The sequence below is a fragment of the Doryrhamphus excisus genome, chromosome 11, assembly GCF_030265055.1.
Source record: "Doryrhamphus excisus isolate RoL2022-K1 chromosome 11, RoL_Dexc_1.0, whole genome shotgun sequence".
Classification (NCBI taxonomy): Eukaryota; Metazoa; Chordata; class Actinopteri; order Syngnathiformes; family Syngnathidae; genus Doryrhamphus; species Doryrhamphus excisus.
This window is the reverse complement of record NC_080476.1, coordinates 13,333,649-13,349,922: the sequence shown is the minus strand read 5'-3', so window position 1 is coordinate 13,349,922 and position 16,274 is coordinate 13,333,649. Positions and strand designations below refer to the sequence as shown.

Below are 16,274 nucleotides of genomic sequence, written 5' to 3'. Positions count from 1 at the left end.
CGGGGAAGGTCGGGACTATTTTGAGTGCGGATGGATAATATCAGATGACGTAGCAGCCTTTGGTATATATAAGATCTGCAGCCGTTGCGGTAAAAAACATAGTACCGTCCGCCGACGACAGCAGAAGTCATATAGGAAGACGACAATAGCGGTTGAAATCTTCAATATCGCCACTCCTAATCGTAAGTAACATCATTTAGTTTAGGTTATTTAATACGTTGACTCAAATAAGCTTTATCGTTTGAGGTTGTAAATGTACCCTGACTACGTAAGCATTGGCGACTGTCTGGTTTGAATAGTGCGCATTTTTAATAAATGTATTTTTAGTAACTTTGACTGGTATAGCTTATGTCGTCGTTGGCATAGCGTATGTGGGTAGTGGTTAGCTGTTGGCAATGACTCGACATTTTTAGCCTCCATTAGGGGGGAAGGCAGCTGAACAAAAGGGAGTCGACAGCCATCTCAAAATGGCGCTGTCGACTGGAATTTAACCTCTCAAAGGCTGACATGACTGAAAACGCAAACATTTACTATATAGTTTTCATTGTATTCAACGCTGTGATTAAAACAAACTAGCTTTAATTTTATTACGTTATTTTCATTGTTTAATTATTTTCTTCTTCAGTCTGAACATGCAGATTTTTGTGAAGACCCTCACTGGCAAGACCATCACCCTCGAGGTTGAGCCTAGTGACACCATTGAGAATGTCAAGGCTAAGATCCAAGACAAGGAAGGCATTCCCCCAGACCAGCAGAGGCTGATCTTTGCCGGAAAGCAGCTGGAAGATGGCCGCACCCTTTCAGACTACAATATCCAGAAGGAGTCCACCCTCCATCTTGTCCTCCGTCTGAGGGGTGGCATGCAGATCTTCGTCAAGACCCTCACTGGCAAGACCATCACCCTTGAGGTTGAGCCCAGCGACACAATCGAGAACGTCAAGGCCAAGATCCAGGACAAGGAAGGCATTCCCCCAGACCAGCAGAGGCTGATCTTTGCCGGAAAGCAGCTGGAAGATGGCCGCACCCTTTCAGACTACAATATCCAGAAGGAGTCCACCCTCCATCTTGTCCTGCGTCTGAGGGGTGGCATGCAGATCTTCGTCAAGACCCTCACTGGCAAGACCATCACCCTTGAGGTTGAGCCCAGCGACACAATCGAGAACGTCAAGGCCAAGATCCAGGACAAGGAAGGCATTCCCCCAGACCAGCAGAGGCTGATCTTTGCCGGAAAGCAGCTGGAAGATGGCCGCACCCTTTCAGACTACAATATCCAGAAGGAGTCCACCCTCCATCTTGTCCTGCGTCTGAGGGGTGGCATGCAGATCTTCGTCAAGACCCTCACTGGCAAGACCATCACCCTTGAGGTTGAGCCCAGCGACACAATCGAGAACGTCAAGGCCAAGATCCAGGACAAGGAAGGCATTCCCCCAGATCAGCAGAGGCTGATCTTTGCCGGCAAGCAGCTGGAAGATGGCCGCACCCTTTCAGACTACAATATCCAGAAGGAGTCCACTCTCCATCTTGTCCTGCGTCTCAGGGGTGGCATGCAGATCTTCGTCAAGACCCTCACTGGCAAGACCATCACCCTTGAGGTTGAGCCCAGCGACACAATCGAGAACGTCAAGGCCAAGATCCAGGACAAGGAAGGCATTCCCCCAGACCAGCAGAGGCTGATCTTTGCTGGCAAGCAGCTTGAAGATGGCCGCACCCTCTCCGACTACAACATCCAGAAGGAGTCCACCCTCCATCTTGTCCTCCGTCTGAGGGGTGGCATGCAGATCTTCGTCAAGACCCTCACTGGCAAGACCATCACCCTCGAGGTTGAGCCAAGTGACACCATTGAGAACGTCAAGGCTAAGATCCAGGACAAGGAAGGCATTCCCCCAGACCAGCAGAGGCTGATCTTTGCTGGCAAGCAGCTGGAAGATGGCCGCACCCTCTCAGACTACAACATCCAGAAGGAGTCCACCCTCCATCTTGTCCTCCGTCTGAGGGGTGGCATGCAGATCTTCGTCAAGACCCTCACTGGCAAGACCATCACCCTCGAGGTTGAGCCAAGTGACACCATTGAAAATGTCAAGGCTAAGATCCAAGACAAGGAAGGCATTCCCCCAGACCAGCAGAGGCTGATCTTTGCCGGAAAGCAGCTGGAAGATGGCCGCACCCTTTCAGACTACAACATCCAGAAGGAGTCCACCCTCCATCTTGTCCTGCGTCTGAGGGGTGGCCAGTAAACCATAATGTTCTTAACCATAAGTAAAGTATTGTGCAATTTATTTGAAAAGGCATTTGCCATTATGACCAAAAGTTAGTGCACGTTGTTGGAATAAATGATTAAACTAAACATCTGGTGTCTTTATTATAAACTACTGCAATGTGGAAACATGAATACAACAGTCTTTTCTACAAAAACACAGGACATTTTTCGGTGATTCATCTTGTTAGTTATCGTCATGTATCTTAATTTACAACCAAACACACAGCTCAATGTAAGTGCATTGAATTTTTTTTTCAAACGTAAATGCAGCATTCTGAGTAACTGCCTGTTGTGGTCAAATATGGATCGATTCTAACAGTATAGTGTTTGAAATTGGGCCATTTGAAATGATAGTGGTACGATGCCTTTTGTATTTTGAAAGATTTAGTCGTGGTGACGTCATTAGTCGTCGACGTGTTCAACTCTCCAAAAGTTTTGTTTGAGGTGACGCCATCAGTCCGCGACATGCTCAGCTCAAAACAAAAGCAGCCAAAACAGTCTCTTCTGTTTTATACTATAGAAAATTTCAATAAGGTCTTGGTGTTTTCATTTCGTGCACGCGCTTTTATGAAGTGAAATGTGTTTTAGCATAGATTGAAAACACATTTAACATAGCTTCCGTGTTAGCATCAATACTGAGAGCCTTTGTATTAGCATGAAACATACTTCCAAGTCCCATATGTACGATGCGGAAAGTTAAAACTTGTAAAAGTTGCTGGAGAATAGTTTTGAACTTTAATTCCACAGGGGTACGTGTCTGACCGCCCTCTAGAGACAATGATGAAGCGTAGTACACGATGCTCCATCTTGCCCTGCGTCTCTAGCGCCATGGGGAACTTCAAGGTCAAAATCCAAAGAAGGCCCACCTGCAGAGGCTGATCTTTGCTGGGAAGCAGCTGGAAGATGGCTGGACCCTCTCTGATTACAGCATCCACAACGGCAGCAGAGGCTATATTAGGTATGTCAGTATGTACTGTATGGATATAGAGGATATAGAGTCTGTACTGTGTGTATATAGACTATATAGTCTAAATACAGACTATAATATAATATAGTCTGTATATACTGTATTTATATAGAGGATATAGAGTATGTACTCTGTCTATAAAGGTTATAGAGTATGTACTGTATGTATATAAAGCATGCACTGTATATATGATCAATTCCCATACGTTCCCCTTGTTGCTATGGCAGCAGTTGCATGAATGAAAAAAAACATGTCAGCGTCCTAAATTGACTTAGATGGTGATTGTATGTATATATGATATGTTCACATAGTCACAGGATTTTTTTAAATGTTTTTTTTAATGATCATGATTTTTATTGTATGTCATGTTTTATTTAATGTGGTGATTTGACTTAAAATGATTATTTCAATTTGAATTATTATACTGTAGATTTGTGGCAATGTCACCAAATATAGAATGTATTGGAGGAAACTACATAGTTTCACCAAAAGTCATTGTCAACATTGAAAGAGCCCCTTCTAAAATTAACAAATAGTGTCGTTTCACAAATACTACGCAGAAATATAATGTATTTATTTAATATTATATTATGTTAATGTATTTAAATTCCATGAATGTATTTTTAATGTATTTTGTTAATACATGCAGCACAATTCTTTTTAAATATATTTATTCATTCATTCATTTTTACCGCTTAATATATGTATTTAACAAATAGATATGCACGATAAATATGATGTCATTGTGCTATTTAACAAAGTACCCTGCCAGAGTAGCCACCCCTTAGACACGGCCCTGCTGGTGTCTTCCTTTAAAGACAGTATTGAAGTGAAGGGTCCTTTAAAGACAGTATTGAAGTGATGGGCCCTTTATAGACAGTATTGAAGTGAAGGGTCCTTTAAATACAGTATTGAAGCGAAGCGTCCTTTAAAGACAGTATTGAAGTGAAGGGTCCTTTAAAGACAGTATTGAAGTGAAGGGTCCTTTAAAGACAGTATTGAAGCGAAGGGTAAAGTTGAGTCCAATCCGGCTGAGGAGGAGCGGAGAGGAAAACGAATCGATGTTATCGATGTTGACGTCGCCTTCAGGCATGTCGGAGGAGCATGCGGGGTGTGAGCGGTCCTGACGAGTGGACCAGCTGAGGGGACGGGGACACTCCGCTGACAACATGGCCGGCTGGGGCACCTTCTTCGTTTCTCTCCTCAACTACAAGACGGAGAAGTATGTGATCGCAGAGAACCGGAGAATCGGAATATTGTTTCGAATCTACCAGCTGGCCGTCCTGGGCTACATCATCGGGTGAGGCGCAGTGCGTGTTGTTTTAGCACTTTGCAGAAAGTAACCTTGTCCAAAGTGATTCATTAAGTTAAAAATAGAGGTCCGCTGCCGTGGCTTTACTCGGTTAAAGCGACAGAACCTCTTGTCCTTTCTTTGTGACTTTATTTCAACTTCTCAAACGGAGATATCTAGAGACACCGGTAAGACCCCATGCTGTGTGACGTCACACCGGAGTCCTGATGAAATTGCAGCAGGTGACACACGTTAAGGCAGTGGTGTCCAAACGGCGGCTCGGGGCCATTTGACCGCCGGGGCTTGTTTTTTGTTGGCCCCCGGGGCTTTGTAGAAATACAATCAATTCATTATTGATGAGATTTGTTATTAGATTAGAATATATGGACCTAGGCTGGAGTGGGTTTAGCACCTTTAATGTGCAAAATTGTGGAAATTGAGAATTGGACATTATGGGACATCCCTATGTATTAAATTTTTAATTTATATCAATCCAATAAATAGAGTGAAATAATTCAATTAATTTGTGATTTTGCCATTAATTTGTTGATCATGATAATAATCCAAATAGTCAGGTCGTTCATGAATCACACACTAAATGACAATATCCATGGACAATTTGTCCATCACCTCATGGCTCGGCGGCCGGGGCAGCATCAGAGTAACGTGGCGTCAGACCCGCCTGTGTACCGATGACATCTCGTGTCTTGTGTCAGGTGGGTGTTCGTAATGAAGAAGGGCTACCAGGAGAGAGAGGAGGCCATCCAGTCATCCGTCATCACCAAGCTCAAAGGCGTCACGCTGACCAACAGCTCAGAGAGTGGCCTTCACCTGTGGAGTGCGGAGGACTACGTCATTCCGCCAAGTGTACGTCAAAGCCTTCCCTTGCATCTCACCCCCCCCCCCCCCCTATTGATTGGCCCCTGTCAAGAGCTATTGCGCCTTGGCGGAGGTCATTAGCAGCGGCCTGGCTGGTATCGATTGTCTCCAGAGTGTCATTTATTTAACCTTTTACTTGTAAATGCTAATTTTATTGTGCAGGGCGAGCAGGTTTTTTTCGTGGTCACAAATTACATTGAGACCCCCCATCAGAGGCTGGGCTTCTGTGCCGAGGTGAGTGAGGTCACGTGGTATCCATCTTGGAAAATAGATAGAGTTCACTTTTCCCTTGGTTTCTGGCAGAGTGTCAAGGTGCCACACGGCCGATGTCTCGCCGATGATGACTGCATGGAGGGGGAGACTGTTACAGCCGGCCATGGTGATTAGCGTTTAGCTTTCTCCCATGCTTCATGTTAGTTTTTATTTCATGTTAGCTTTCTTCCATACTTCATCTTAGCTTTTATTTCATATTAGCTTTCTTCCATGCTTCATGTTAGCTTTTATTTCATGTTAGCTTTCTTCCATACTTCATCTTGGCTTTGACTTAATGTTAGTTTTACTTCATGTTAGCTTTGACTTCATGTTAGCTTTTACTTCATATTAGTTTTTACTTCATGTTAGCTTTCTTCCATACTTCATTTTAGCTTTTACTTCATGTTAATTTTCTTCCATAATTTATGTTAGCTTTTACTTCATGTTAGCTTTTACTTTGTTAGCTTTCTTCCATACTTCATGTTAGTTTTTACTTCATGTTAGTTTTTACTTCATGTTAGCTTTCTTCCATACTTCATGTTAGTTTTCTTCCATAATTTATGTTAGCTTTTACTTCATGTTAGCTTTTACTTTATATTAGCTTTCTTCCATACTTCATGTTAGCTTTTACTTCATGTTAGCTTTTACTTCATGTTAGTTTTTACTTCATGTTAGCTTTCTTCCATACGTCATGTTAGCTATACGTCATGTTAGCTTTCTTCCATACGTCATGTTAGCTTTTACTTCATGTTAGTTTTTACTTCATGTTAGTTTTTACTTTCTGTTAGCTTTCTTCCATACTTCATGTTAGCTTTTACTTCATGTTAGCTTTTACTTCATGTTAGTTTTTACTTCATGTTAGCTTTCTTCCATACGTCATGTTAGCTATACGTCATGTTAGCTTTCTTCCATACGTCATGTTAGCTTTTACTTCATGTTAGCTTTCGTCCATACTTCATGTTAGCTTTCTTACATACGTCATGTTAGCTATACGTCATGTTGGCTTTCTTCCATACGTTATGTTAGCGAGGGCCCTCCAACTGTAGCTAACGAAACATCTTCCATGGTGTTCTCCATTTTCCTTTTAGTATATATTTCATATATTTATTTTTAATAATCAAAACTTCCATCTTCGTACTCCATGACTTAGCATGTCTTCTCTGTTGTCAGGAATTCAAACTGGTTTGTGTGTAAACAGCACTGGGACCTGCCAGATTCACGCCTGGTGTCCCGTGGAGTACGGCAAGAGACCCGCGTGAGTACCAGTAGCGTGGGGACCTTCCCATTCCCTGCTTCCCTGCTTTTTTGTCCCGGAAGAATCTGCCTGGTGTCACCTTCTGTTCTTCTCCCCAGAGAGCCTTTACTCAGCGAAGCTGAAAACTTCACCATTTACATCAAGAATTTCATCAGGTTCCCAAAGTTTGAATTCTCCAAGTAAGTATCAGTGGGTGCTGATGGACCTTCATTCCACAGATGAGCCGCTGAGCTGAGACGGACACCCTGGAAATAGCCGTAGGCCGGAGAAAGCTTTCTATTAATACGGCCTGCGTGTGTGCGTTGGACTGGGCTCAGCGAGACGTAGAAACAGATGAAACAGATCGTCTCAGATGTCCTTGACAGCCTGCCCAACTTGGCCAACTTGGGACAGGTCGCACATGAGACGGGATCCCCGGGTCTCTTTCAAGTGCTGAAAGATGGGCGGCTCGGTCCAGATACTGGACGGTATCGACCGCATGATGGCGGTGGAATCAGGCAGACATCTTGTGTCTGTTGCATGAAGCAGACATCTTGTGTCCGTTGCCTCCATGGGCTCTGGTTTTAAAGTCAGGGATCTAATTGGTGCTGGAAATTCAATACTCTTCTCGTGTGTTTAAAACGAGAGCAGCGACGCTAATGGAATGGCTGCAGCTCAATGACACCCTGGACTTTACATACGTGTGTGTGTGTGTGTGCGCATGTGTGTGTGCGTGTGCGAGTGTGTGTGTGTCGTAAAAAGCTTTTTCCAGCCACACAGCATTTAGGTCCAAACTGTACATACGTATAGACTACATAGTAATAGTAACTCTTTTAGAATGTGTTGTGTTATTATTGTAGGCCTTTCTCTGTTATCATTTTATGTTATATTATGGTATGTTATGTTATAGTATGTTATGTTATAGTATGTTCATTCATTCATTCAGTAATTCATTCATTCATTTTCTACCGCTTATCCTCACGAAGGTCACGGGGGTGCTGGAGCCTATCCAAGCTGTCTTCGGGCAAGAGGCGGGGTACTCCCTGTTATAGTTTTGTTATGTTATATTCTAGTATGTTATATTGTAGTATGGATTGGCTGGCGACCAGTCCAGGGTGTACCCCGCCTCTCACCCGAAGACAGCTGGGATAGGCTCCAGCACCCCTGCGACCCTCGTGAGGAAAAAGCGGTAGAAAATGAATGAATGAATGAATGAATATTGTAGTATGTTGTGTTATAGTATGTCATGTTATAGTATGTTATATTACAGTATTTTGTTATAGTATGTCATGTTATATTATCGTATGTTATATTATAGTACGTTATGTTATAGTATGTTATGTTATAGTATGTTATATTACAGTATTTTGTTATAGTATGTCATGTTATATTATCGTATGTTATGTTATAGTACGTTATGTTATAGTATGTTATGTTATAGTATGTTATGTTATAGTATGTTATGTTATAGTATGTTATATTACAGTATTCTGTTATAGTATGTCATGTTATATTATAGTACGTTGTTATAGTATGTTATGTTATAATATGTTATATTACAGTATTCTGTTATAGTATGTCATGTTATATTATAGTACGTTATGTTATAGTACGTTATGTTATAGTACGTTATGTTATAGTACGTTATGTTATAGTACGTTATGTTATAGTATGTTATATTACAGTATTTTGTTATACTATGTCATGTTATATTATCGTATGTTATGTTATAGTATGTTATGTTATAGTATGTTATGTTATATTATCGTACGTTATAGTATGTTATAGTATGTTATTTTATAGTATGTTATAGTATGTTATCTTATAGTATGTTGTGTTATGTTATAGTATGTTACGTTATAGTATGTTATAGTATGTCATGTTATAGTATGTTATGCTATAGTATGTTGTCTTATATAATAGTATGTTATATTATAGCATGTTATGTTATAGTATATTGTGTTATATTGTAGTATGTTGTGTTATAGTATGTTATAGTATGTCATGTTATAGTATGTTATGCTATAGTATGTTGTCTTATATAATAGTATGTTATATTATAGTATGTTATGTTATAGTATATTGTGTTATATTGTAGTATGTTGTGTTATAGTATGTTATACTATAGTATGTTGTGTTATGTTATAGTATGTCATCTCTTGTGCTATGCTATATTATCACATAATATGTTATCTCTTGTCATGTCATGTTATGTTGTATCATGGCCGCACGGTGGACAAGTGGTTAGCACGTAGGCCACACAGTCAGGAGATCAGGTAGATCTGGGTTGGATTCTGTGTGTTTTTTCTCCGGGTACTTCCCTTCCCTCCCACATTCCAAAAACATGTTAGCTTCATTGGCCACTCCAAATTGTCCATAGGTATGAATGTGGGTCTATATATGTGGCCTGTGATTGGCTGGCCACCAGTCCAGGGTGGGCCCAAGTCAGCTGGGATAGGCTCCAGCTTCCCCCCACTCTAGTCAGGATAAGCGGTATAGAAAATGGATGAATACTGTAACGTTATGTTTGTGGCGTGTTGTGTTATTTTACGCCGTTATGTTTTGTTCTATAATATTTGGTTCTGCTTGTCTTCACCTCACCAGGTCCAACGTTCTTGACAGCACTGATGACAGTTACTTGAAGAGATGCTCCTACGATCCCGTCACCCATCCTTACTGTCCCATCTTCCGCCTGGGAGATCTGGTCAGATGGAGCGGACATGACTTCCAGGACATGGCTGCCAAGGTAGAGCTTCTTTGGCCTTTGTCAAGGTCCTGACCTTTCTGTTTCTATCAGACGTTCTCCAACCCAGCCACATTGGCAAGTCCTGGAAAGTTTAGTCTGATGCCTTGAAAATACGGGAGCGCTTCCGTCAGTCTGGATGAAAATGTGTCAGGACAACACATTTCCCATCCAATCAGGTTTAAGAGCAAACACCAGAATACAAAAGAACACTTCAGAGTATTTTAGAGTATTTTACGTGCAAGTAGGGATGTCTGATATTGGCTTCTTTCATGATACTCGCCAACTTAAAACCTCTGATACCGATATTAGCCGATACTGATACCGATATGTAACATGATGTATCTCCTGTGATGGAATAAACACATACAGTATGTGTTGTTTAATAGCAGTTTTCATGATTGGGATATCCACTGATATCACATTTTAGAATCATATCGGGACGATAATTGGACATCCCTACTCGTAAGGACTCAAACATGTGAAGTCTCGACTGGTCTTGTTTTGAGACCTGACTCCTGACTTGAGACGAATGACTTCCAGAACACCGGAACACCGACTCCATCCCTACATGACTTATGAGGACCCCAAAATGTCCAAGCTATGACTCGGACATGACGACTCGGACTTGCCCCTCTGTACTTAGGACTTGGCTGGAGACTTGAGATGAGTGACTGGAGACTGGTTTCTTTCAGGGCGGCTCCGTGGGCATTCTTATTGAGTGGTACTGTGACTTGGATAAGGACTCGTCCAGGTGTAACCCGGAGTACAGCTTCACCCGTCTGGACATGAACCTCAACAACTCTGTTACATCGGGGTACAACTTCAGGTGCGTCCTCCCACTATGGCTTTTTCCGCGTTGGTTCTCGGTCAACCGTTTCACTTTACCGCCTCGCAGGTACGCCAGGTACTTCAAGGATGAAAACGGGGAGACCTTTCGTACTCTGTACAAAGTGTACGGGATTCGCTTTGACATCATGATCAACGGCCAGGTAACAGCCCCCCGTTTGGGGACCGCGTCGGGCACAGGATTCCAGTCTTAGTCGCTTTGCTTTGCAGGCTGGGAAATTCAATATTGTTCCCACCATCATCGCCATCGGCTCTGGCGTTGCTCTGCTGGGAATCGTGAGTCATTGAAGTATCCCATTGCACCACAATTGATGTTTGAAAATAAAGCTATTTGTCCTTGCAGGGGGCCTTCGTCTGCGATATGATACTCCTGTACATGATGAACACCAGCTCCTTCTATCGGGAAAGGAAGTTTGAAATCATCAATTTCAAGTAGGACACAAGCGCTTGTCTTCTTCTCGGCATTTCATGTTTCAAAATGACAGCAGGAACTGTAACGGAAAAGTTACGTTGTTATTTGTCAAGAAAATAGAGAAGAGAAGGTAACATTTATGAAAGGTTTCGGCATATCTTGCATCCTTTCATTTTTCACCCCGTGGCCCGTGCTGGAAAAGGTTGGGTCATCGCCGACTTATTGAATGTGGATTTAAAGATGGAGTTGGACGTTGCATTGTTTCATCGACTGCCGGGTCTCTGTTTCACCCAACAGGAAAGAACGGACCAAAGACAAGGTAGGGAAGCCGGGACACCGGGAGAGGAAGTCCAGGAAATCAGCAGCAGAGGAAGGGGGCGCCAACTCCAACAAGAAGCCCGAGGATATTGAAGGCATCGTGGGATCATCCGGCAACGTGGAGAAGAAATCCCCTGAGGACAAGCGGGGTCCCACCATTCCACGGAACACGGGCCAACGCTACACGTCCGTCCTCTCGGCCCAAGGTGCCGAACCAAAGCATCACATCACATTCTCTTCACACAACTGACAAGCGAGCCACAGCGGGGGTCTCGCTCGGTTGGCTTGCAAAAGTGGATTTGCCCGGACTGAAGAGCGGTCGGTCCGCACGGATGCACGTGGGCAGGACGGCGATGCACTCGCACACAGGAAATGACGCCAAGTTGATAACTGCCATAACTTTCTTTTGTGACTGACTCATGAACGGGGGGGCCCCCCACATTAATGGCTATTTTTACTCCAGTGGAACCTACGTTGGCATACACGTGGGTCAGCGTGTTTTTCAGTTAACGTCAACGCAAAACAAAGCATGTGAATGGAAAAAGAATGAAAATGACAAGAAAAGAAAAATGATGGCAAAACAGGAAGGTGGTGTCCCTGTTGATCTGGCCGCCATGCCGCGTCTTTGGCAACCATCATGTCTTAGTAATCCAAGTTTCTCAGAATGTGACTTCTACCCGAATTGACTTTGCTGCATGCTTTGGAGAAATCGGGATACTTGGGGAACCTGAAGCGGTGTCCTCTACCTCACGTTATTTTATGTGGACATAAAACGGGAGTCCCAAAGGGGTCATTTCTCCGAAAGGCCGTTTATGTCGACACGTGTGGTGATGTTGTTAACTTCCTTATTGTGGCGAGGACGCATGAAACAACAGCAACATAACGGCCGCCTTGTTACACAGCATTAAAAGCTTTTATTTGTCAATAAGTTAGAAGAGAATTTCCAGTGTAAAAACCATCACTAACCATCCTCCAAAGGCTCCTGGTTCTTCGCCGGCCAATAAAAAGCATCTTCTCCAGCTTTTGTTTTTTCCATTTCCAAACTCATTTCTGGTGTTTTTGGCTTCGGAGGTCCATGTTTTCATCGTCCATGAGCTTTTCTTCATGCGTTCCAAAGCCATCAGTCGCTCAGTCCTTCTTGGCCTGCTTGTCCCTGCGCTTCCGCCTCATGTCGGACATGATTCCGAGTAGGGACATCAGGATGGGCAAACATATGGGCAGGAAGAGCGGGATGTAGATGGCAAACTTCTGGTGGTCCAGGAAGTAGAGGAGGTGGAGCAGCGATGGATCAAAGAAGGCCCTCTCGGACGCCAAGATGGCCTCCTTGCTGTACTGCAGCGCGAAACCCAGGTTCCCGGCCTCCAGCTCGGCCAGGGCCAGCTGCAGCGACGAGACGGCGCTGGTTAAGCTAATGTCCCATATTTTCCCTAAGTGAAGCTTTTCCAAGCATCCAATATGGCTGCAAGGAGTCACATACAAACGGAAGGCATTCAGACGATGCATTCAAAGACATGTGATATGTAGTATTCTACACCGATCACCAGGTGTCAGTATGTGTAGCGGTGCAAATGTATCCAAGGTGGGGCTGGGTCAGGGTCAGCATTCAGCAGACTGAAGGTTATCTCATAACCTAAGAAGATAAATAGATGACGCGTGAAGGACAAACAAAGACATTAAAAGGTGAGTGAGCCGGGCTGGACTTGAAGTCTCTCATGCTGTCAGCTTCGCTCTGTCGGCTTCCGGGGCCGAGATGCACTCTGGGCTTCTCTCGGCTTCCGAGGGCCAAGGTGCGTGCTGCTTCACATGACCACTAGATGTCAGACTTGCAATTTCCCAATTCTCGACCAGACTTCTTTTCAAACTGTCTGTTCTTTTGTTTGTTTCACACATGCGTGTTGTACGTGTATATAGTTTAAGTTGCATTCAGTACTCCTGGCACATTAGTCATTCAGTAGAACCGTAATGTAAAATGTGTCGTCTTTGTGTTATAAAAGTCTCTTGTCTCTGCCAAAAATGTGTCAAATAAATGTTTTGTTATATGCATAACTGACTTTGTCACAAGCCTCTGAGATATGTCGCAAGCAGGGTTTCCGTCAGTAAAAGACACGCATTTTTACGACAAAAACATCAACACAGGAGCTCCCCGCCCCCATTGACCACGTGATACAAGGTTAAAAATAGGAGCCAATCATATAATTCTTCACTGCACTCACGCCGCGTCAGCCAATGAGAAAAAAGGGTAGCCGGGTTGCCAAGTGGCTCCCGTGACTAATGGCTGTCATATGACTATGACGCCGATGGAGACGGTGGCAAGGAGCGAGACTTGCTGGTGGATTTGAAGAAAAGAGAGCTTCTCCACATGAATTTTTATTTTTATTATTTTTTTATTTGGATAGAAAATGCCTCCGACGCTCTTTCAGAAACTTTTCAACAAGAGAAGTGCCTTTTCGCCGCCGCCGCAGAGATGCAACAAAGAGGAGCCAGCCTTCAGGTAGCGTGTGTACGCCTGTTGTTATGACTTACTTTGGCAATCGAACCAAGCCTTGCTTGTTCCTCGTTTCACACTCACTCTTGCTTTTATGACTGTTTCATGGAGATGTCTGGCACAAGACGGTGGAAACAGGTGCGCGACGTGTTTAGCTAGCATGCTAACGATGGCCAGTCAGACGCGATAGCTACTAGCCACGCATGGCAGCCACAAGCTCGCATGTTATTGTTTATTTACACATTTTCATACGTATATTCATCCGGCGTCTGTTTTTGACCCTTTATGGCAGCCTTGCCGCCTTTACCTCAACCGGATGTGACCTTTGTTTAGCCCGACTGGACGCACTCGCCTCCTGTCTGCTGTCATTAGTGACGATAAGTTGGGCGCAAAGTGCAGCATCTCCCTCCCGTGTCTGCCTTAGCTTAGCCTAGCTTAGCCTAGCTTGCTAGCTGTTAGTGTCGACGTGCAGTCCATGCTGTGGCCCATATTGCTGCACACGTGATCTCATCAAGTCCCAACGGGCGTGGGGGGGGGGGGGGGGGCTGAGACAGACCATCAGCGCCCGGTGGGAGAGGGAGGGGTCCACGTTTCATGACAATCATGTCAGTAAGTTTACATGCAGTAAAAAATATCAACTGTTCAAACAAAATAAAAGATCGTTGATTTGTGTTTTTGCAGTAGCTTAGCACTCATGTCCCTTAGAGGATCTTTGGCTTGTGTTTTTCCCCAGTAGGGGCCACAAAAGCATGGAAGGGTCCTTGTATATACATGATCCTTGACTATTGTTTCTGAATAAAATAACGGTAGAGCACCTCTGTTATGTAGAGGATCTCTGTTTACTGGTTCTGTGAAAAAGACCTGGTCTTGCTTGTGTTTTGAGGTTCTATCATCCATTTTTGTGTAGTGTGCACATGTACTAAATGTTGTGGGCAGTGGGTTTATTAGACACACACACACACACACACACACACACACACACAATCTCCTGTGGTGGTTGCAATGTGTAATGTGATGAGGATGCTTCACGTGCGTGATGCTTGCTCATGAAACCGAGGCCATCGAATGCAAAGAACCTGATGCCTCCAAAGGATTCAGCATCCAAGTTACAGGTCAAAATGATCTCTCTCTTTCTATAAAACATATAAGCTAAGTAATATCTAACTATAGAACTATGAAATAATATTCTAAATGAATGATGGCTATTGACATTCACATTGTCAAGGTTTACAGGTAATCAAAGTAGTTGATGATATAATGATAGTCAATATGGCAATCAAGATAATTACTCATACTTCCTCAATAGTTTTGTACATAACATAGCGTTCATGCATTACGTCCACTTAGCTTTTACTATCAAACATTACATATACTGTGTATACAGCAATGTAAATGCAAAATGATTATGCAAAGACAATGCAGACAAAGTCAAGGCAACATATGAAAAAGTTGTCAGCAACAAAATAACAGTTTAAGAAACGGAAGTGCACCAAACACACGTGTCCACAGTGGAGTTCATGACACAAAGAAAGCCATCAAACAACTTTGACTTTTTTTCAACTGCCGCTGGTGAAAGGATAACTTTTGTCAGAGGTGTAAACATCTTACGGCTAAATTAGTTTAGCCCTAATTCGAATAATGATGACGAAAGTTGCCGTGTGTCGCTTCAAGCGCCACGGTCGAGCAATACAAATCCGGAGGGGAGCTTCATGTGAGCTGACTCATGTCATACATCATCTACAAGTACATCTACGTTTGCAAAGCAGCGGTGACGACAAAAGGTGGTAGAGTTGAGTAGGAAGAGTGTGTCATGTGTCATGAAGCATGAGTCAGGAAGCACATGGACAATTACTCAGTCAAAAATACAAAACTCTTAGCCAACGCTTAGGTAGACACTAAATCAGGGGTCTCAAACTCAATTTACTTGGGGGCCACTGGAGCTCGGGTCTGGGTGAGACTGGGCCGCATCAGGTTTTCAAAAAAAGACGCATTTATTAAAAACAAAAAAATGTAAAAAACTTCGCTTTGGTTCCAATTTTCTACAAGAAAAGCTCTGATAAAACATTCCACTGTTCTCAAATATCTTAATTTTTATTTTTCTACACAAAATAAGATGAAAAATAAATAAACAAATCAAGAATAAAGAAAATCAATCAATCAGTAATAAATAAATATAATAATAAAACGGCAAATAATAAAAACTTAAACCACATATAGTTGGTAGGTAGACAAATTTTTTTTTTTCAGATTAAAATTAACAAAGCATTATTTGAGCCCTGTAGACATGACAAAACACGACAATTTTATTTACAACATATTGCGCAACTGCAGGGTCTTGAGACACATGCTAACTCGCAAACTAGAGAGCTAGCGACCTAAACGGTAGCCTTCAAGTTACTTCCTTTAAACTTAAATAGCCAAAAACTTACCACTTCCACACGGATAGGGAGGATAACTATTAACAGTTATTTAACCTTTAACATGAACATTAATCAAACGTAATAATTTTTTCTGGGTACATGATACCATACAGCATCCATATCAAACTTGCGCGGGCCGCACTAACATTAAACTTTCATATCAAGGC

At 43.0% G+C, this 16,274-nt stretch overlaps 3 protein-coding genes across 7 annotated transcripts in view; all 3 read left to right on the top strand.

Moving 5' to 3' along the window:
- The first annotated feature begins 21 nt into the window (after positions 1-21).
- Positions 22-2,344, top strand: ubb (ubiquitin B). Its single transcript, XM_058086661.1, has 2 exons — positions 22-182; positions 626-2,344. The coding sequence occupies exon 2, from the start codon at positions 633-635 to the stop codon at positions 2,232-2,234; it is 1,602 nt and encodes a 533-aa protein (XP_057942644.1). The 5' UTR covers positions 22-182; positions 626-632; the 3' UTR covers positions 2,235-2,344.
- A 336-nt stretch (positions 2,345-2,680) lies between these two features.
- p2rx5 (purinergic receptor P2X, ligand-gated ion channel, 5) lies at positions 2,681-13,089 on the top strand. 4 transcript variants are annotated; one of them, XM_058086671.1, is made up of 13 exons: positions 2,689-3,215; positions 4,314-4,524; positions 5,232-5,382; positions 5,557-5,628; positions 5,698-5,773; positions 6,817-6,901; positions 7,000-7,080; positions 9,485-9,626; positions 10,319-10,452; positions 10,522-10,615; positions 10,683-10,748; positions 10,816-10,904; positions 11,182-13,088. In XM_058086671.1, exons 2-13 carry the CDS (start codon positions 4,394-4,396, stop codon positions 11,450-11,452), a joined length of 1,392 nt encoding a protein of 463 aa, XP_057942654.1. In that variant the 5' UTR covers positions 2,689-3,215; positions 4,314-4,393; the 3' UTR covers positions 11,453-13,088. The 4 variants fall into 4 exon arrangements, with proteins under 4 accessions (XP_057942657.1, XP_057942654.1, XP_057942655.1 ...); XM_058086674.1 differs by having other exon boundaries at positions 2,681-3,215; positions 10,816-11,330; XM_058086672.1 differs by lacking the exon at positions 2,689-3,215 and having other exon boundaries at positions 4,018-4,524.
- A 380-nt stretch (positions 13,090-13,469) lies between these two features.
- Positions 13,470-16,274, top strand: part of fnip1 (folliculin interacting protein 1) — a 29,946-nt gene continuing 27,141 nt past the window's right edge. For both annotated transcript variants that reach the window (XM_058086642.1, XM_058086641.1), the window contains exon 1: positions 13,470-13,693. In XM_058086642.1, coding sequence (XP_057942625.1) covers positions 13,602-13,693 — 92 coding nt within the window. In that variant the 5' untranslated portion in view covers positions 13,470-13,601. The remainder of the gene's footprint in view (positions 13,694-16,274) is intronic.

What these genes read in the sequence shown, in the direction of transcription:
- ubb (XM_058086661.1), top strand. Translation starts at nt 633, where the DNA reads ATGCAGATTTTTGTGAAGACCCTCACTGGCAAGACCATCACCCTCGAG.
- p2rx5 (XM_058086671.1), top strand. Translation starts at nt 4,394, where the DNA reads ATGGCCGGCTGGGGCACCTTCTTCGTTTCTCTCCTCAACTACAAGACG. An exon ending in GACTGTTACAGCCGGCCATG is followed by an intron (nt 5,774 to 6,816) that starts GTGATTAGCGTT and finishes CTCTGTTGTCAG; the next exon opens with GAATTCAAACTGGTTTGTGT. An exon ending in ACATCATGATCAACGGCCAG is followed by an intron (nt 10,616 to 10,682) that starts GTAACAGCCCCC and finishes TTTGCTTTGCAG; the next exon opens with GCTGGGAAATTCAATATTGT.